Below are 20,651 nucleotides of genomic sequence, written 5' to 3'. Positions count from 1 at the left end.
AAAGAATTATCTGAGGTATGAAAAATCAGTCATACAACAAAACAATCTGGCAAGACAAATAGCTTTTAATTCTGTAATAAATTTCAGTGAAATAAAAACATCCCGTCCCTGAAGCGTCTTTTGTACTGCGACCATGGATTGTCTTACAGTCTCAACAAAGTATGCAGTAAATGTCCTCAAGGTGAAAGGAAGTGCTGTGAAATTCAAGTCCTGGCAAGAAAGTCTGCTCTTTCTCAAAGAGGGCGAGGGAGAATGAATAAAGAAACTATTTAAATGTTTCCATATAAGAACTTAACTGACCCACATGCAGTCAGCATAATAATAATTGTATCTATTGTGGTCATATAACTGTAGCCTTCTAAAAGGCAAAGGAATTCAAGGAAATTGTGGAGAAATGCTGATCTTTTATTTACCAAGACGAGCTGTTCTCTTTCACAATTGTGCACCTTGTCAGATTTTGTGTTTACCTGCAAGAATAGTCTATTTTTAAACTACTAATGAATCTGACATTGCTGATAGGGCATACTGTGTAAAAGTGAGAATCATGATTATGTTCTACAGTTCAAAAGATCATCAAAAACTAGTACATAAAGCTTAAAACGTGTCCTAGTGCCTTCATGGGGTATGCTTTTCCTCATGTCCTCATGAAGGGATTTATGGGAATCTCTGGGATTTGTTCTTGCCATATTGGATTGTGCTTTTTCCAGAACCAACAATAAATCCACTCAATGATGCCAGTAAACAGACAAGGCCAAATACATGTATCATATTGTACTGTTATTTATTTATATGTGAAATGTGGACAGAAATGCAGATGATCTTTTCTAAGAAATATTTAATCTCAAATGCAGAATTTAGATTAAAATCAAGTTCATCCTATAGTGATTATGTACTCTGCTACACACTAAGTCTCATATTATACCCTTTCCCTAAAGATTTTTAAGGGTTTTTATGTTTCAGTTGTGCTTTGTTGAAAAATATTGTTTATCATAGACACATTTACAAATTGGTAGTATTCAGTATATATGTCTACTCTGAGTACATGTTTGTTCATTATTCCAGTATCAATCAACTATATACTGAAAGCCTACATAGGAACAGTACATGTTATGGATTTGAGACAAAGCCTGTTTCTCTCCACTCTGCAAACAAGGCACCCAAAGCTGTAGCTGTGCAGCTCTGGCACACCTATAGCAAACAGAATAACCCCGAGCAGGACTATAATCATATCTCAAATATGACTAGAAGTAGCTGTTTATGTGCTTTGCTTCAATTTTTGGTTAGTCTAACTGTGGTTATTAGAGGATACTTCCAGCATGGCTAGGGACAATGATACTGGCCCATTTGTAAATAACTGGGATGAAGAGGAGAGCAGAACCAAGGACTGACACCAAGAGGAAGGCCCACAAAAACATTCGATCCAGAACCTGGGCTACAAACTTCCAGTCTTGAACAACCTGTAACAGAAGAAGCACATGGCAGTCTCTATATTCTTAATGGTTATGGGCAGACACATATATAAGCTAACTCAGGGTAATGAATCCGTAATTTTTCCAAGTTTACAGTCTTTGTTGTAATTTGCGATTTTGTTTTACAAATGAAAAAACCCTCAAAACTCACCTCTCTGACCTGATTTTCTTTAACCACATGCATGGTAATGTAGCGAATAGACTCCAAAGCAGCTTCTAGGTTGTGTCGAGTGTAGAGGAGCTGAGTGAGCTCAGGTGTCGAGCTCTTTATCCCTTCCAGTCCCACCGCTTCTCTAGCCCTGGCTACTCCAGCTGTGGCATAACGATCCACATGGCTGCGCATGCATAACAATTTAGGAAGTCGATGCAGGAAAATTTTCCTCACCCAGGGTGCCATACTGTGATGTGTAGAAGAAGAGCGGTGGTGGATGTTGATGGCAAAGACAGTAATAATGATGGAAAGTGTGACAAAGATCATGGTAAAGACCAGGTACTCCCCAATGAGTGGGATTGCTTTTGAAGAGGAGGGGATGATCTCCTCAATGACCAGGAGGAAGACGGTAAGCGACACCAACACTGAGGTGCAGAGAGAGATCTTCTCACCACCATTTGAAGGCAGATAGAAAACAAGAATGGTAAGAAAGGACAAGCCAATGCAGGGAATGATGAGAAAGAGGGTGTAGAAAAGAGGCAACCTGCGGATAATGAAGAAGTAGGTAATGGTGGGATAGGAAGAACTGCCATCAGTCCTCAGACCACGGCTGCCTGTGGCTTTTACTATCTCCCATTCACCATTGTCAAAATAGTCCTGCTTGTCTACGTGGAAGTCCTCCAGAATTATGTCCACCTGTTAAATCAAAAAGGGAATCTAATTAATCAGTGTTTATTACAATATTAATGTACTGCAGATGCTGTTATATAATAGAAATTCACCTGGGAGCCATCATAGGTCCAGGAGCCAAACTTCATTGAGCAGTTCTGGAGGTCAAAAGGAAAGAAGGTGACATCAATGGTGCAGGCTGACTTGTAGTTGGCTGGTGGTGTCCACAATATTGTACCATTGTACTTCACAACGGCCTTGGTGATAGTTCCCTCAAAGCGTCCATCAGAACTATTAAGAAAAATATGCCCACATTTTAGCTAACAGCTTCTTTAAGAGTAGTCCTACAACATCCAGAACAACAACTTCCTTTACTTCATTTTAATCTCCCCACTTTTTTTCTTTGCTTTATATACTATGAAAATCATTTGGAAAATTAGGAAAATGTAAGAAAAAAAGAAAAAGCTTTTCATTATATCTTTTAATAACCTATTTATATACAGTACAGTGACATACTTATCATACAGTACAACATCCGGCAGCCATAGCCTGTCTGAGGGGACACGGATCGATGTGATGCCAAGGTATTCATCAGGATTCCATCTGAGTTTCATGTCAGTCCATTCCTACGTGAGGGAAAAGAGTCCATTTAACAATTAAAACCACAACTAATCTATCAATGGGTTGCTAAAATACATATTTAACTTATTTGAAAATTCCTATCCTTTCTTGAAAGTCAGTTTTTGTAATAATTTCATGGCACCTGAGCTAGTAGCTGGTTGACTTAGCGCAGAGACTGGGAACAAGGAGGAACCGCTAGTTAGAAGTGACAACAACTTATTCTTTAGACTAGAGAAATTTGGTAGTGGTGGCAAAGAAAATGGAAAGTGATAAGGACTGTAACAAGATGACTGGATAGAAGAAAAAAGGACGGTTACAAACATCTGGTTTCCCTCAAGCTATCATAATGGAGGGAGATGACAGCACAACAAATCCTGTCTTTAGGTAATTGGTATTTGGCTGGTAAGAGGTTCTGAGAAGATAGTTTGGTGGTAGAAATACGATCCAAGCCATAAGTCATTGCCAATTATTATTTAACCAGTTAAGAGATAAAACAAGGAACCATGAATACACTGGGAACATGGCTCCATACAATGAACAGCTATGTCAGTTTTATCTGGCAATGTACCAGACTATGATAAAAATAGAATAGAACTTAATTCAACTTTATTTTCATTGCACATGTCACAGGTACAAGGCAATGAAATGCAGTTTGCATCCATCTAGAAGTGCTTTAGCCATGACTATCAATATAGATATGTAAATATATTACAGAAATGGGTCTATTATGGTATGTTATAATGTACACGGTATGAAGGTATGTTATGAATATGCTATAACTATAAGTATGTACAGGCTGTAGTGAGTACGAACTATGTATGAACAGGATATAAATATGAAAAACTATGAAATAAAAAAACTATAGAGAAATATGAGATATACAGCTATACAGAAATGTGAACTATGCAAGTTATAAACAGTGTTGAATTAAAAATTATCGTATTGTACAGAATGATTATTTACACAGAAGCAGGCGTGTATTCAGCCTCCCCTTACGAAATCAGATTTATAAGGTGTTAGTATAGCTTGCTGGATTGAGAGTGTGACTCATATGCCTCAAGGCTATTGCAGTAGTCTAGATTCAAATCTCCTGTGGGGCATTTCCCACATAACTTTCCTGGCTCTCTATCCCAGCTTTCCTGTCCAGTCTATGCTCTTCTGTTATAAAACATCCTAAAAAGCCAAAGCAGCCATTCCCAGAGTGAAGACTGCTACTTCTATCCAGTTAATACAAAGTGTTAAGGCCCATGTGTGACCCACCTGTCACTGGCAAACAAACTTCAATACAAGACCACTAAAATTTAGGCCAGAGTAATATCACAACTTAACCACTAACCACCACCCATTCCTCCTGACTATATTCCTAATAGTGTAATTTCCTGCTGTTGGACAACAAAATCCTGAGACTATTAACCCTTCAATCTTAATCTCTACAGATTATAAATATTGCCAAGGTCAGACAGAATATAATAATATAATTGAATGCTGCTACTCATTTAACAATGCAGCAGTTTTCCATCTACATTTAGTACGAAACACGGCAGCAACGCTACTCACAAACACTCAATGCAAGAAACATTTTACTTCAGCTCTTGCAGAGCTACACTGGCTTCACAATTCCTGCAGAATCCAATTTAAGACTGTATTGATTACTTTTAAATCACTACATGATAGAGCTCCACTTTATATCTCAAAATACTTAACTCTTCATTAAGCAAGCAGATCTCTCAGATAAGAGAATCAATTGCTGTCACAGCTTCCACATTCAAGCCTTAACACAAAGCCGGTGAGTACCTTTACTGTTTTGGCCCAAAGACTGTGGAATAAGCATCCTCCTATTATTATATGGCGTCTTTTTATTCAAGGGCTTTATGTATTTTTTAATATTTCTTGTAAGTTTAGATTAGAAAGGTGCTATAGAAATATTAATGGCGCAACATGATGTTACATCATTTTGTAAGTACAGATATAGAGGTACTTGCCTGTTTCATCCAAACATTAGTTGTCATTAACTGATTTTTCTCATCCTAGAATTGTAAAACAACACATTTTGTACAAAAAACATTCACATTTTATATTAAGTGATACATTATATTTTTAGAGAGCAGAGAACAGAGCAGTGATTTAAATGGCATTTAATCTTTGAACAAACTATTTTATGTCCTTTATATGATTTCTTGGTAACAAATAGATAAACATTATCACAGTAATAATCAGTGCTGATTTATACTCACCACATCAACAAGCTGTGAAATAGCTAGTCCAAACCTCACACGGATTGTCTGGTTTAGGTATTCCACTGGACGAACCCATTTCTGGTAGTTTTTAAAGAGATATTTGAATAGTTTGTCTTCTGCTTTTGCGTAGGAGGAGAGTTTTGGAATACCTAAGAGATGGAAAAGACATGATTTTTAAAATATCTATATCTATCTGTCTATCTATCTATACTGGTTTATTTTAAGGTAATTCAGAAAATATAGCATTACTTATTAACAGGCATGTTAAAAAAAGTTAAACCATTCCCTGTATGTTTTCAAACAGCACTGCATTTACCTTTCTGAATTTATATTAGTTTTATGTGTAGCGCTTCTGGCTATGACCTCTGCAAACCAAAGTTAGGAACCAAACTCATACTGAATATATAATTAAGATTACTACAACAAAAGAGAATGTATGAAGCCTTTACAATGAGTGCCAAGCATGGTAGCGAATATTTTCTACTTAGCCTTTGCTAATGGAGTGATCAAAATACATTTTTAGTGTTTAGCTGGGATGTTCTGGGTGATGATGGGTTAGCTAGAGACAAATTTAAGCAATAGCTTTTTTTTCTTTTAGGTTCCCAGTCTGTAAGATGCCATCAGTTAATATTTGCAGAGTATAGCCTCAGAACGATATCCAAATAAAACACTGCAGTTAGACTGTGCTTCATGCACGTGTACTGATGAAATGTATGTCTGCAATTTAAAATGTAATCAGAGGAAGCACTGCAGCGATTTGGCTCAGTTCCTATTTACTTTGTACCATTCCTTCACTAGTGTGAGTACCTGATATGTCTATACACCTTTCTCATCACATCACTGCACTGTGAGTCATATGCAGCAACGATTGTAAATAATGCGGACATTCTCATTTGAAGGATAATCCTATTCTATAAAAGTCACTGCTTTCTAATGTATCCTGCCATCTTTACTGCATATGTAACAAAAGTAAACATAAGATGTGAAATTTTAAACATGACTTGAACTTGGACTGTTCACGGTGAATTGTGGAATTGCTGTTGATGCCAAATTTTAGGAAAAAAGTTGTAGGCAAGAATATCTTTAGGCATGAAGTTTTTCTTCAGCTGACTTGTTAAAACACAAACAACTACAGGGTGCTAACATACACTCAGTGTTTAACAACCATTTTAATTCATCTAATCCTAGTTTGTTCACTATATAAACTAAATTTCTTTATAATCAAAGCACTTATAGAGTAGGTGGCATAGATTGTGGTCATGGCATTAAACCAATTCCACCACATTAAGGGTTCAACTGTTTTACAACTGCTGCATCGCTTTGCTGTATCAGAATACCAGTACAAACCAGAAGCTACTGATTCTTCACCTCCATGGTAATAAACTCAATTTATGGATAGTGAATGTGGCTCCAAATCTACCTCAAGACTGACCACAAATATGTGGTGTCACTCTCAGGCTGCGTGGATCAATAAAGACAAGGCTTCAAACAGCCTCAATCAATGACTGTGTGATCAGCAAATTCATCATCTCTCAGAGCTTCTTCTGCACTGTCACCAGCATCCTGCTTGGGTGAAAAACAAGCAGGAGAATCTTCTGGATTCTACATTCATCACTGATGATTTATTGGTAACCTGGGAATGTGCTCAGTCATAAATGATGTAGTAAAAAGTTGGTGTTTAGTATATGAGAAAAACCTGGAGCTCATTCATTATCAGTGTCAGCAAATGTTGAATTCTATCAGCAAATGATATTTACACATAAATACTGCGTAAAAAATATTTCATGTTAAATCATTTACTCAAATGAATGCTAGCTTCTGCTTGTTCAGTGCAATAGGAAGCATCTCAAAACACTAAGCATGTAATGCAATAAACATGGAATATATAATGTGAGTTGCTGAGGATTCCAGTGATAAATTCTCTAAAGATCACATGCTGCCACAGTCAGGCAAATATGTAAAACATTAATAACAAGAGATCACAAAATAATGGACAAATAAAGTATATTTGTATATACTTTAATGATGGCAGCAGATCTTTCTTCCCTCCCGTTGGTATAGTTTATATTATTATTCCTGTCCTTTCTCACTTTCTACTGTTCCTCACCTGTCCACCAATAACCTCTACTAAGTTAATTCTCCAAGAGTGACTTCAGTTATTCTCTTGTCATAACCAAAGGTTATCTTTTCCATCCACTTATCCACACAGACCCTCTGTTTTCAGTCAGTGATAACGAATGAAAACAGAGTGTTAATTATTGATGTATTAGGCGAAAATCGTGTGTCATAGTAAAAAGTAAGCACTCTGTTTTTTCAGAGGAAGTCTATTTAAAATTGAACACAGTCTTTTAGTTACTAGCTTTAGAATTTTTTACATATTTGATCAGTAAGAGGATAGCTAACTTGTTTTTCTAAACTCACAGCAAATGCACAAATTATAAAATTTTATATTAACATGCTGATACGAGTCACTCCTTGTAGCTGAACTCTTGCAATTTTTTTTCAATATTCTGTAGAAAACTCTGCTACTCTGTCATCAGGCATCCCCAGGTCATAAAACACTCACGTAGTGAGTGGCACAGGTAGCACCAGCACACCAATGGCAGCAGCAGTGTGAGAGAGGTGGCTGCCCCTCCTGCTCTCCACATCATATCAGAGGTGGCACTCGATCCACACAGCTGGTACCTTGGGCATCCCAGAGCTGGAAAATAAAATATTCAAAACAATAGTTATTAAAAACCGTGGCTTCTTTATACATCAGAGTAAATAAATCTTGCCTTGGGTAAACGCTCAAATCCCAAGTTATTCGTCTTTATTAAAGCCGAATAAAATCTTATTTAGGGATTTCAGGGGAAAGGCTGTGAAAAACAAATAAGCATCATCTACACTAAATAATAAACTGCAACCACACTTATAACATCCAGAACAACATCTGCATAAGTCAAGAATATGTTCTACCTTCACCTTGCTAAGATGACCCTCTCCAAGATAAAAATTACATTTTAATATGTGAGCATGCAGCTGCTGTATCCATACCTGCTCTGAGGTTGTCCCATTAAGAGTGATTAACAGTGGATGTGAAGGTAGTTAGTGTCCAAACAACAGCGGCAGTGCTGCTGTACTGCTCCTCCATTACATGCAGGTTCTTTCTCTCGCCTTACACAGATGCTGCTTCACTCCCTGCTGCCTCCAATTGTGAACAGGCAACGCATGCTCATCCCCTCCTCCTCCTGTTCCTTAGGAGAGTCCGCCCCCAGCCCCCAGCACCATCACCGTTTTCCATCCTTCCCGTTTCTCTAACATTCTCGTGGTCACTAATAACAGGCAAGAATAATTGCACCCTCCATGCAGCCACCTCATTGCCTCTCCACAGCAGCTAATGGTAAGCTCTGCCACTGCCACTCTGCTTTGCATCTAACCAGCAGTTTCCAGATCATTACCTGGTGCCCACTGCCACACATGATGATGTATTTTGTGATACTTGTCCCCCCCCACAATTCTGTGTCAATATGTTTGCTTCCATGGTGACAGCATATTGTGGGATGCAGAAATGTTAACATGCAAGGGGAAGATAAATATCAACCAAATTCTGTTGGAAAACCATTTTCCAAAGTAGTGCAGCATATTTACATTTTACTGTCATATCTTTTGTTTTATAAAATACTAAATACATAACAAAACACAATTTTGTGTGAGTATGCAGGGCTTATGTGTGTAAAAGCAGTCTTGTTATTTAGTATTAAAACCTGTTAAATATAACCTATTATACTTTTCATAGCATCTGTGAAACGGTAATGGGAGGCCTTTCTGAAAAATATCAGAATTATCTGTTACATGCAAATCTTTACAAAAAAAAATCAAATCCTGGAAAAAACATTTCAGGATTTGCAGATGAACAGAAGACATTCATCTCTTGCAGTTATTTCACAGCCAAAGTTTTAGTATGTGCAATAAACCACCATAGATGCACCGACATGCATCTACATAGGCTATATATCGACATATGAAACTCTCATATATTATAAACCAATAAATTTAGAATGGTTGCAAATTTAGAAACGATCAAACCTCATTAGGGTCGCATAACATTTACATGACATTACACAGAAACAAATATAAAGCTAAGAATTAAGAATCATTCAAACAAAATTACAAAATGAATACAGAATGACTTATCCATTAAGAAATGCAGCTTCAATATAAACCTTTCAATGCATAACAAAAATAATCTTTATAATGGTTAACGCCTACAGACTGTGCTGACAAAACACTGGAATTTAATTCCTTATTCAGTGAAAATGAAAACGTGTACAATTTCAGTTAATTCATAAATGACGCACTAACTTTGATCCAGAGTACATAAACACACCTTTGCTTTCCAAGTATCCCCGTCACCTTTGAACACAGATAGTTATTACTTCCTGCCTTCCAGGCTTCAACGTGCATCCTGGATTGTGATTCAGTTCTTCTCTATCCTGCATAGCAACATTAATTGAACAGATTTCGTTCATTGGCGCTCTGGAAAACAGGCTCTTTACATTTCTTGTGTGGAGAAACCAAACGTCCAGCAGTAAGTAGAAACGCTCTGTGTTAATGTGACTGTGTATACGGGAAATTAACTTAACCTTGCTACTCCACGTAAAAGCTCTGCTCAAATTGCGACTGGAGTTAGTGGCCTACTCTTAAGCTTTGTGGGTTTTTGTGGAACCCCCGCCCAAAAAACGGTGTTGAAAACCACCGAGGGTCTCTGCTCTAGTCCCCGGGTTGTTGGGGCTTCCTGTTTAGCTGCAGAGAGGGTTTATTGTCCTTGGAAGCAGTGTGGTACAACTGGTGTGTGGGCTACGCATGCTTATGCTATTGTTGATCCATCAGTCAGACACGGAGAAGAGCAGAGTTATAGCATACAAAGAGCCGAAGCAGAACGTTGAAAACAATGAAAAGTGTCGATTGCAGCCACCGTCTGTACTTTCGATACTGCAGTTTTTAATCTTTATTGTTTGTTTCGTGCTTCTTCCGTTCCCGGTGAACTCCGTCGTAGCTCCGTTCTCTACATTCAGTGGCTCTGCTTCTCTATTTTGTCAACCAATCAACATTCGGTAGACTCTTACGTCATCCGCTTTCAGCAGCGCGGTGTCGGTATCTTTTTATTAATTAAATAAAAAATAAAATAAAATAAAAAACCTCCCAATTATGCAGTTACACGCCTTCTTTTTTAAAACGTGCAACCTACCTCAAGCTAATAAATTATCTGCACCAATGACAAAACGTGTACCAACTTCAAATATGTTATTATAAATATTATTACAAATTCAAAAATGTCAGTGATGAAACAGAAAGTTGCTTAATAAATCATGAAAGTGCAAGAGCATATATGGATGGCTTGTGATTGCATCACTCTCAAACTTTTCATTGACAAAGTAAAAAAATGTAGTTTGAAATTTTCATAGTCTGTTTCTACCGTGAACATCTTTTTCATGTCAGTAAATTCATTTTTTTTCTTCATTTCAGATGAAGGTGATCTATTGCTGCACTGCTTTGCTGCTGCTCATTTCTATTCCCAGAGCCTGTGAAGGAGGTAACATCTTAGTGTTTCCTTCAGAAGGCAGCCACTGGGTAAATATGGATATTCTACTAAAGGCTTTGCACTCTAGAGGACACAGCATAACAATTCTGTGTTCCAGTAAAAGCTGGTACATCAAGGATATTTCCTCTAGTTATAATATTTTAACAGTTCCGGTGGAAAACCCTGTGACTCAGGAGATTATGTCAAAAATGGTGGCTAAGCTCATAGAATCTGAACAAGGTGCTCTTTCCTTGTCAGGTTTTATCCACATGGGTGTAGGGCTGTTCAGCAAATTTGTTGACATTCACAGAACTATAGGTGAACTTGTAACAGCAATAGTAGATGACAAACTGTTGATGAGAAACTTAAATGAAAGCAAGTTTGACGTGATACTCGCTGACCCCTGCTGGGGTGGTGGAGTCATTCTGGCGAAATATCTCAACCTTCCTTTGGTTTATAATGTTCGCTGGGTAATAACTGCAGATGCTCATTTTTCCATAGCTCCGTCACCATTATCTTACATTCCTGTGACTGGAACTGGGTATACTGACAAGATGACCTTTTCTCAGAGAGTTACAAACATGGTTTTACACATCATAACACAAACACAGAACAGCCTGGTGGCTAAACTAGTATACCAGAAAATAACTGACAAATATCTTGGGCCTGGTTATGATTTTAATGAGTTAATGATTGCTGCAGACATTTGGTTGATGAGAGTGGACTTTGTGTTTGAGTACCCACGGCCCACAATGCCTAATGTTGTTTATATTGGAGGGTTCCAGTGCAAACCTGCTAAACCTCTGCCTCAGCACTTGGAAGACTTTGTGCAGAGTTCTGGGGACCATGGCTTCATCCTCATGTCTTTGGGGACTTTTGTGACTGAACTTCCTTCTGACATGGCAAATGAGATCGCTGCAGCTTTTTCTAAACTACCACAGAAAGTGATCTGGAAGTATAAAGGTGACAGACCAGCCAGTCTGGGCAATAACACTTTACTGGTGGACTGGATGCCACAGAATGACCTTTTAGGACATCCAAAATCAAAACTGTTTGTGGCACATGGAGGAACAAATGGAGTCCAAGAAGCTATTTATCATGGAGTCCCAGTTGTGGGAATACCTGTGTTTTTTGATCAGTATGACAACCTGCTACGTCTGAAAGACAGAGGAGGAGCTAAGATACTTACATTAGCTACAGTGGACAAAGACTACAACTTCCTGAAGGCCATAGAGGAAGTCCTGAATGATCCCTCTTACAGGACGAACATGCAGAGACTTTCCAGGCTACACAGAGATAAGCCAGTAAAGCCACTGGATAATGCCCTCTTCTGGATAGAGTTTGTCATGAGGCACAAAGGTGCAGCTCACCTGAAAGCACAGTCCTACAGAATGCCCTGGTACTCCTACCACTCTGTAGATGTAGTTTTGTTCCTGGCTGTAGCTATGCTGCTTGTGCTTTTAACCACTTTCTACCTTATTAGGTGTATATACACTGGGATGTGTAAACGTAAAGTGAAACGTGAGTGATGGAGGATTTCAGTAATGCAGCACTTTGACAAAAACCCCATTGTATTTCTATTGTATTTTATTGAGATTTTATTCAGAATTATATTTTCATAAAATATTTCTGAATGCATATTGTGATTTCATAATAATGAGCACAAATAAAACACTTGAAATTACTTTCCAACCACAAAATTTACTTTTTTGGTAATAAATACTTACTAAATGGAAGCCAGTGCCCTCAGCTTTGCATGTGCCTGCATGTTAGTGGGATCACTGACTGCTGATGCGGATGGTGCATAAAAGTCAACAACACTCTGCTGACTAAGTAACTGCAGGCTTCCAAACCTCCTCTGACATTAGTATGAGCACAAAACTGTAAGCTGGAACTGGTTTCATGGCTGAGAAGCTCATGTAAATATAATATGTAAGCAGCCTGGTATTTTTTTCCATATAATATATAACGCAAAAGGTGGAGCTGAGAAGGAGGTGGAGTGTAAATTGAATTCCACATATGCCAGCAACTCTAGGCAGAGTAAAGCAGTTTAAATAGTGTAAAGTGTGTACTCTGCATGAGATTTCACAATGAGATATTTCCTGGGTCATCAGCTACTATAATGGACTTGATATCAGCTATTTTCATTTTATCCAGTGACAGGTGTGATTCTAGGTTCAAGCTTTTAGGGGGGCTCAGCTCACAATCATAATGTCATACATGCCTTGTAATTGATATTAAGGGAATATGCTGATTGAAAATTGAAAAGTCATATTTAAAATTGTATAACCATAATAATGTTACCTTCCAAAGCAACCTAATTAGTTGGATGGCCTATTGTAGTTTCTAAGAATAATTCTGAGTGAATAATCAGAGATTCCAATCTATTCCATCAGTTTTAGTGTGGAGCCTTTAGTCATCAAACCCAAGGCAAAGGCTCAGTTGTGAAAGAAGTTAGTGTGGTGGATTGTTGTATGATATGTATACCTATATAACTATATACACTATATATCCATCTGCACTCAACAATACTTTTGCAATACTTTTGCAAGCCACTGTTTATTCTGTAACTTTCACATAGAGTCTTATCACGAAGTGTTTTGCCCTCACACACACACAATAAATGTTTTTCATGCAGCACATTCAGAAATATGTCCCTTAGAAAATAGTAACATGGTAAGACATAATGAAATCACTGTATGGATTATGTGATCATATATACACACACACTATAAACATACACTGGAGTCTTTATTATTATGTAAAACATTTAACCCATATATTTGATGTAGTTAGGTCAAGTATTATTCAGATGTATATCATAAAATTATCACAAAAAACTATGCTATTTGCTGTACTAATGTGTGAACGTTGACCATGTTGTGACCTATTGTCAGAAGGCAAAGCAAAGGGTTAATCTAAGGGTGTCCCTTTGGGCAGGGCCCTCAACCAGCATCCTGGCCGGACTCTGGCCCGTACTTGCACCTGCACCTGCTGTTTTTGGGCGTGTTGGAAAGTTTCTCAGCAGCAGGGAGGTGGGACAATTGGTTTCTTCAAAAAAAGGACATGGGCAAGACCTCGTTGGGGTTGGTCCTAACCTCCATGCGCTTACGGCAAACACCCTAGGGGAGCTTTGCTTTTCCTTCTGTTTTGCTGAGCTTCACTGTTCAATAAAACAGCTGGCATAGAACTTTGTTCCTCTACTGTGATTTTTCTGTTTTTTACTTTAATTGGAATTGAGAAGCTGAAATCCACCTAATTCTTATCTGAGGAATTACTCACACTTACGACCACCACAGTATGAATACTGTAAAATGCTACCAATCATATCAATATTTCCTGTTTAGAATGTTGACTAAAATCTTTTAAGTGTGCTACTGGAAAGCACACAAAGCAATCATGAAATACACGGAAAATTACTTTGTGAAAAATACAGGGGTTTTTTTTCAGCCAGCTTCACTATTTGCTCACTTGTTATTCCTGTTCTTGTACAACCCTCAGTCCTCTTTCTCTGTCTCCATCCTCCTCAGTCAACTTGAATTGCAGTTGCTGGAAAATAACAAAAATATAATCTTATAATAATTATTATAAGAGCTGGCCTGGGGTTTTATAACTGATAACAGTATAGCACAAGTTACGTGAAATTACATCAATGAATGTGGGTAAAACAGAAGCTACAGTTTTATAATTTTTTGATGAATTTGACTACATGTCCACTCTTGTTTCTTTTTCTTCTCTCTCTTTGCTGTCTTCATCCTGCTTTCTCCCTTTCTCTCCCCCTCTATCCTCCTCTCTCAAGATTTAAATATTACAATGAATATAAGTTATAAAGTGATCCATATCAGTCTATAGCTATGTTCAAACTAAATATAAGCTGCTGCAGGAAATAGACAGGTACAACTAATTAGTCTACTGATGACAAACCATGCTGCTGAAGCAGCAACATCATGGCATCACAACAGGACAGAAAACCTGTTTTGATGCTGTCCTGTACTGTTTTTAACTTGAATAAGTTTGGGAATGTATTAAATAAAGGCTAAAGAGATAAATACTCGTAGAGAAAGTTTTCACATAAGCAGATGTAAATGCTTAGCATGCACCTCGAACTCGTCAGTCAATAAGAAACATCAGTATCACGAATAAATTACCCGTTGCCGTTGCGTTCGAGTACCTCAGAAATATTGGTTTTTACTACGTCTTGCGTTGAGGTTTAGGTCCTCCCGTACAGACTACATACACCTTGGTTTTACTGGTGTCAAGCCAGCCTCCAATTCCAGCATTGCAGTCAAGCTAGCCTCCACTTTGTTTTACATTCCCTGTGTATTCTGAGTATTATGGCAAAAGATGTGAAAACCTGATTTCAAAATAAAAGCTCAATTAAAGCCATCTCCTTTTGGATTTCAAAGTAAAAGCCCTCTGAATGTTTATTTTTGAACTACTCTTTTAATTAATTCAAAATGGAAAACTCACGTTTCCACAGACTAGTTGCAGTCTATATTGACAGTATACAACCCCATAGTGATATCATGTCAATATTAATCATTCTTGTTTTGCCTTTCAAAATAATGGCCCTTTCAAATTGACCATATATCAGTGTGCATTTTCCATGAATTCAGAAAGCTCTAAAATGGAAAATTGCTGTTTCCACAGAATAATTACTGTCTATATTGACAGTATTCCATCCCACAGTGATACCATGTTGATCTCAAGTCATTCTGATTTTGCCTTTCACAATAATAGCCCTTTCAAATTGTCCATACGGGAAATAATCTTTCAATGACTTCTGATTTCTCTAAAAGGACAAATTCTTGTTTCCATTGCATAATTTCACTCTAGATCAAGAGTATCCACCCCACAATGATACCATGTCAATATCAAGTCAGTCTGGTTTTGTGTTTCAAATGAATGGCCTGTTGAAATTGCCCATTTAAGACCTACCTTTCAGTGATTTCAGAATGCTCTGAAAAGGAAAATTCCTGTTTCCACAAGATAATTCAACTTTAGATCAACAGTATACAACCCCACAGTGATACCATATCAAAATCAAGTCAGTCTGATTTTGCCTTCCAAAATAAAGGCCTTTTTAAATTGCCCATTTACGACCTACTCTTTTTTTTTATTTTTTTTACTCTTTTACTCTTTTAACGATTTGAAAATGCTCTAAAAAGAAAGATTTCTGTTTCCACAGGATAATTCCACTTTAGATCAACAGTATACAACCCCACGGTTATACCATATAAATTTTGAGTCAGGCTGATTTTGCCTTTCAAAGTAATAGCACTTTCAAATTGACCACATTTGACTTGCTCTTACGATTTCGAAATGCTCTAAAAAGGAAGATTCCTGTTTTCACAGGGCAATTACACTTTCGATCAAAATTGTCCAACCCCACAGTGATACCATATCTATATAATATCATTCTGATTTTGCCTTCCAAAATAAAAGCCTTATCAAATTGCCAATATTTGACTTACTTTTGTAACGATTTCAAAATGCTCTAAAAAGAAAAATTCTTGTTTCCACAGGATAATTTCACTCTGTATTGACAGTATACAACCCCACAAAAATGAAAATTGCTGTTTCCACAGGATAATTTCACTTTAGATCAACAGAATCCAACCGTGCGTTGTTACCATGTCAATTTCAAGTCATTCTGATTTTGCTTTCCAAAATAAAGGCCTTTTTAAATTGCCCATATACGACCTACTCTTTTAACGATTTCAAAATGGTCTAAAATGGATTTAATTTCGCATTAGAATTATTCTGAACTGTTTTTTTTTCTTTCTGTTATCCACATATATGTTGTGATGTGCAATGGTATTAGTTTGAATGACATCTCCAAGGCCCTTTAATTTATAATTTTCTTTTTTGTTTTTTTTTCTTTTTACTTTGTTTGTCAAGTATTCACCACATTTAAAACACACACAAAAAAAAGACAATAGTTAACTTTAAAATTAGTACAAAGGTGTAGAATAAACTCAACCGTGGTGTCTTTTGTCTTACTGTATGTAGTCAGAGAGATTATTGAATGTTTGGGTGGATGTATTTTCCTCTGTGGTAGGTTAGGATGTGCGCCCACTACCCCAGGCTCTGTGGGGCTTGGTGGTGGTGCTAATGTAGGCCCCTATCCAGATGGGCCTTTGTGGCTTCCTGTGGTGCCTACTGGGGTCAGTGGGGGACCTGACCCCACGAGAGAGTACTTTGCCTTTACTTCCCTCTCCTCCTCATTCCCACTCCATCACATCGCCACAGATGCAGGGCTTTGGGGTACAGTTGTTTCACTGAGGTGGGGGTGAGGCATTCCTCCTGTGTCCCCTTCTGACCACCTGTACCTCAATTTTATTCCACAACCTGTACATCAACATCACTTGTGCTGGGCATGCTGAATGGCGTCCAAGGGATGGTCTGTGTATTCAACCTCTCCTAAGTTGCCGGTGCCCACATCTCAATTTTAAATACATGTAGATGATAAGGTTTCTCAGCAGGGCCCGTGCTGACACCAATATTTATTATTTACTGTTACTTATACTTATCTAGGTTGTGGCTGTGGTCTTCCTACTGTGTTATATTTTTGCTTGTTTTCTTTTCTGTTTTTTTTTTCAGTAGGTAATCCAATGGAATTTACTGTCTTGTCACACCGTCCCTCATCCCCTCTGTATTTTCCTCTCTTTTGAACGTCTCTTGTCTAAGTCTTAATCTTTCTTATCAACCAATTATGTGTGTTCCTTTGATAATAACTGCAAATTTAAATTTGCATTTCGTCAGGTTAGTTCTTTTCACTGAAAATTTTTTTTTAAATATATTGTATTAAATTATGTCGTTAAAATGAAATTTATTAAAAATGTATGCTGTTCTCTACAGAACTTGTCTATACCAGTCAAAGGGGATTCAGATAACGGACAAAAGCCACCAGAGCAGGTTCCATAAATAAAATTCTATGTGTTTGCTATTAAATATGTTGATATACCACATTTTAGTCAATGTATTACTGTTGAAATTATCCCTAAACTGAATATTGTTACGGGTAATGTCATTTTCAACAGGAAGAACTATCAGCTGCCACTTCTCTGACATCGGACATCACCTGAGCAGGTCAGTCTGTCTGTACTAGCATAATTTCTCTTTAACATTTACATGTAATTACACTAAAGTTACACCCCTCAACTCATGTAATAGCAACCAGAAAAACTATCAGCTACCGCTTTCCTGACACCGGACATCTCCTTGCAGGAGGATGGACAGCTGTCTCCTGAGCAGGTCAGTCATTAAAAATGCTTTCAAATAAGTTATGATTGGTGCTAGTATCATCGTTTAAATGACCATGTTATATTACATAAAAATATTTGTAAAAACAATATACAATTAAATAAAGAATTTTATCAAATGTTGTAACATAGAATGCAATTTCTATTTAATGACACTTCTCGACATGAATTTTTGCTATATATTCCAAAATTAAAAACACTGGCTGTTAATATACTTAAAATACACGAGTATTTCAAGTATATTTACAGATATTACAGTAGTTATGTAACATAGAACAAAACTTTTTCTCACTAAATGAATTTTTTCTCTTTTGTAGCCTAACAGCAACTCATCTGATGATGGATTCATAAGAATCAGGGTTCCACTTGAACCAACTTTCTTTTTTCTTGAAAAGGAAAGAATGGGCTAATCTAAAAAATAAGAGATCCCAAAGAAGATACAAGGGACTACAGTGGACAAATCTGATTTCAGACAGACTACGGACAGTGTTTCCATATTGTTCCTTTGCTTTCAAAGGGCACAGAGTCAAGGCTTTGGACTCAGTAAGAAAGGGCCCTTTCTTCTGGTGTCTGGGTTACTGCAGTTTCGAGGATTGTCCAGTCACTGTCAATGTCACTGTAGATAAAGAAGACGATCTAAAGGCGAAAGTCAATGTATCTGGAAAAAATGAGCAAAATGGATGATGATGTTGTGCAATCGGGGTGTAGAGATGATGTTCCAACTCCTCAAGTGTTGAGAAACATAGCATTGGAAATCCGAAAGAAAAGTCGTCTTCATCATAATGAGATTATGAGTCTCCAGTTAATGGTGGCAAACAAGAAGAAAAACCCAGAGGATGTATTGCAGAAAGTGATGTTACATCCAAAAGGCGTTTTTTTTATGGTCTTCCAAGAGCATTGAAATTTTCTAGAGCCGCTGTCGGGAGGACATAGTTTATTTGGATGCTACAGGAAGTATCATGAAAAAAAGAAAGTGTTTGCCTCCTTTCTGTATTTACGAACTTGTAGTAAGGAATCCATGGAAAACATGCTCTCCCCTACCAGTGGCTACATATTTAACATGTGACCATACCACTGCCTCGGTCACATATTTTCTGGAAGCATTTCTGACTGACTGACCTTTGGGCGCAAAGCCTTGCGTTCAGCTGTAATGCTTACGTGTGATGGATCTATGGTCCTAATGCAAGCTATCTGTTTAGCTTTTGCAAAAAAAAATCTGTCTGACACAATAAATCATAATTATAACATCACTTCGGGGAAAGGAAACAAGGAAGACTTCGAGGTTCCAATTCTTCACAGATGCCTTAGTTATGTTATGAAGAATGCCAAGGAGATCTGTAAAAAGTAGTAAGTGTAGCCGTTTTAATACAGTATTCACTTGTTTGTTTGTTTTTTATTGTGACATGTGACATGGCATTTCATTTTTCAATTTGGGAAAACTGTTTATTACTGTTTTGGAAACACTTAAAGATAATTTCTTCTTAAACTGCAGTGCACCAAAGAACTACCATCTTGCAATTCACACTGTTGGAGTCTTCACTACTGCAACGTCCTTAAAAGACCTCAGTGACATGGTTCGAAGTGCTGTTCGAAGTTATAGATGCAGAAAGCCAATGTTGATGTTGATGGCAATGCCAGAAACTCAAAAGCTGATGAGGACCTAAAGGTAAACTGAAGTCAATTTTTATTAAAGCTAAAGGCTACACTTTTGCCTCTTATACTTCTTTTTAAATACTTTGGAATAGCATAATAATCACAAGTAATTTGAAATGTTTTATACAGGTTTGATTCAGCTGGCGCCAGTGGGATAGCCGCATGAGTGAAGATGGTGAATGTTTGGGTTTAGTGCGAACAACTGCATCCAATTTTTGCAGTTGGTATAATGTCCATCACTGGTCACCAATTATCTCAGTTCCCATTGTTCTTCTCCAAGATGTTATCCATATTGCAGAGCCATGAGCTTCTCCGAGATCTTATCCATACTGCGTTCAAAACACAGTCTGAGTACTCACAGCCCTGCCAATCGTCTATCAAGTCGGCCAGCCTTATGGGATTTTGAACAGCTGTAGCAGCTTCTTGTTCTTCGATAAGCCAGGTCCAAGCCAGCTCCAATCAGCCCGAACTCTGTTATCGTGGTTCCTAATACATAGATAGATGTCGTTCAATGTCCTCCATCGAGTGTCGTTAGACGATGCAACCGACCATCGAGTATCCGGCAGCAAACGTCTCTGCAGGACAATTGGATCAAATCCATATTTCTTTAGGCTTTAGAGGACAAGACTGAGAAACTCTTTGAGGGTTAGAGTTAGACAAGACTAGACAAACACATAGAAGCAGCAGGGAAGCCAAGGGAGGGAGAGGGGGAAAGATGCATCCACCTCCTCCGAGAGCCAAAATAGATGAAATTTATGTCTGCAATTTAAAATGTAATCAGAGGAAGCACTGCAGCGATTTGGCTCAGTTCCTATTTACTTTGTACCATTCCTTCACTAGTGTGAGTACCTGATATGTCTATACACCTTTCTCATCACATCACTGCACTGTGGGTCATATGCAGCAACGATTGTAAATAATGCGGACATTCTCATTTGAAGGATAATAATCCTATTCAATAAAAGTCACTGCTGTCTAATGTATCCTGCCATCTTTACTACATATGTAACAAAAGTAAACATA

General features: G+C 37.6%; 1 protein-coding gene, 2 long non-coding RNA genes and 1 pseudogene across 4 annotated transcripts; 3 read left to right on the top strand and 1 right to left on the bottom strand.

Annotated features, from left to right (window-relative positions):
• Nucleotides 1–752: 752 nt before the first annotated feature.
• On the bottom strand, nt 753–8,328 carry chrna5 (cholinergic receptor, nicotinic, alpha 5). 2 transcript variants are annotated; one of them, XM_005727679.1, is made up of 8 exons: nt 8,184–8,328; nt 7,714–7,848; nt 5,145–5,296; nt 4,893–4,937; nt 2,806–2,915; nt 2,403–2,580; nt 1,621–2,316; nt 753–1,457 (listed from the first exon to the last, which is right to left on the bottom strand). In XM_005727679.1, exons 2-8 carry the CDS (start codon nt 7,796–7,798, stop codon nt 1,299–1,301), a joined length of 1,425 nt encoding a protein of 474 aa, XP_005727736.1. In that variant the 5' UTR covers nt 7,799–7,848; nt 8,184–8,328; the 3' UTR covers nt 753–1,298. The 2 variants fall into 2 exon arrangements, with proteins under 2 accessions (XP_005727736.1, XP_005727737.1); XM_005727680.1 differs by lacking the exon at nt 4,893–4,937.
• A 1,223-nt stretch (nt 8,329–9,551) lies between these two features.
• Nucleotides 9,552–12,394, top strand: LOC102216001 (UDP-glucuronosyltransferase 2A1 pseudogene; annotated as a pseudogene).
• Nucleotides 12,395–17,568: 5,174 nt separating this feature from the next.
• Nucleotides 17,569–18,485, top strand: LOC102215804 (uncharacterized). Its single transcript, XR_311587.2, has 4 exons — nt 17,569–17,628; nt 17,754–17,802; nt 17,887–17,967; nt 18,293–18,485. It is a non-coding gene; the product is annotated as an uncharacterized LOC102215804 (long non-coding RNA).
• Nucleotides 18,486–18,814: 329 nt separating this feature from the next.
• Nucleotides 18,815–20,376, top strand: LOC102215616 (uncharacterized). The gene is made up of 3 exons (XR_311586.2): nt 18,815–19,322; nt 19,468–19,641; nt 19,758–20,376. It is a non-coding gene; the product is annotated as an uncharacterized LOC102215616 (long non-coding RNA).
• The last annotated feature ends 275 nt before the right edge of the window (nt 20,377–20,651 follow it).

The sequence above is a fragment of the Pundamilia nyererei genome, unplaced genomic scaffold, assembly GCF_000239375.1.
Source record: "Pundamilia nyererei isolate P.nyererei 1_Seehausen unplaced genomic scaffold, PunNye1.0 scaffold00025, whole genome shotgun sequence".
In the NCBI taxonomy this organism is placed as follows: domain Eukaryota; kingdom Metazoa; phylum Chordata; class Actinopteri; order Cichliformes; family Cichlidae; genus Pundamilia; species Pundamilia nyererei.
Note: the sequence above shows the minus strand (reverse complement) of the source record. Positions and strands in the feature narration are given on the sequence as shown.

Coding starts and splice junctions, on each gene's coding strand:
- chrna5 (XM_005727679.1), bottom strand. CDS start 7,798: ATGATGTGGAGAGCAGGAGGGGCAGCCACCTCTCTCACACTGCTGCTG. Junction 2,581..2,805: donor GATGTTGTACTGTATGATAA/GTATGTCACTGT, acceptor TTTTCTTAATAG/TTCTGATGGACGCTTTGAGG. Junction 2,317..2,402: donor GGACCTATGATGGCTCCCAG/GTGAATTTCTAT, acceptor TTGATTTAACAG/GTGGACATAATTCTGGAGGA.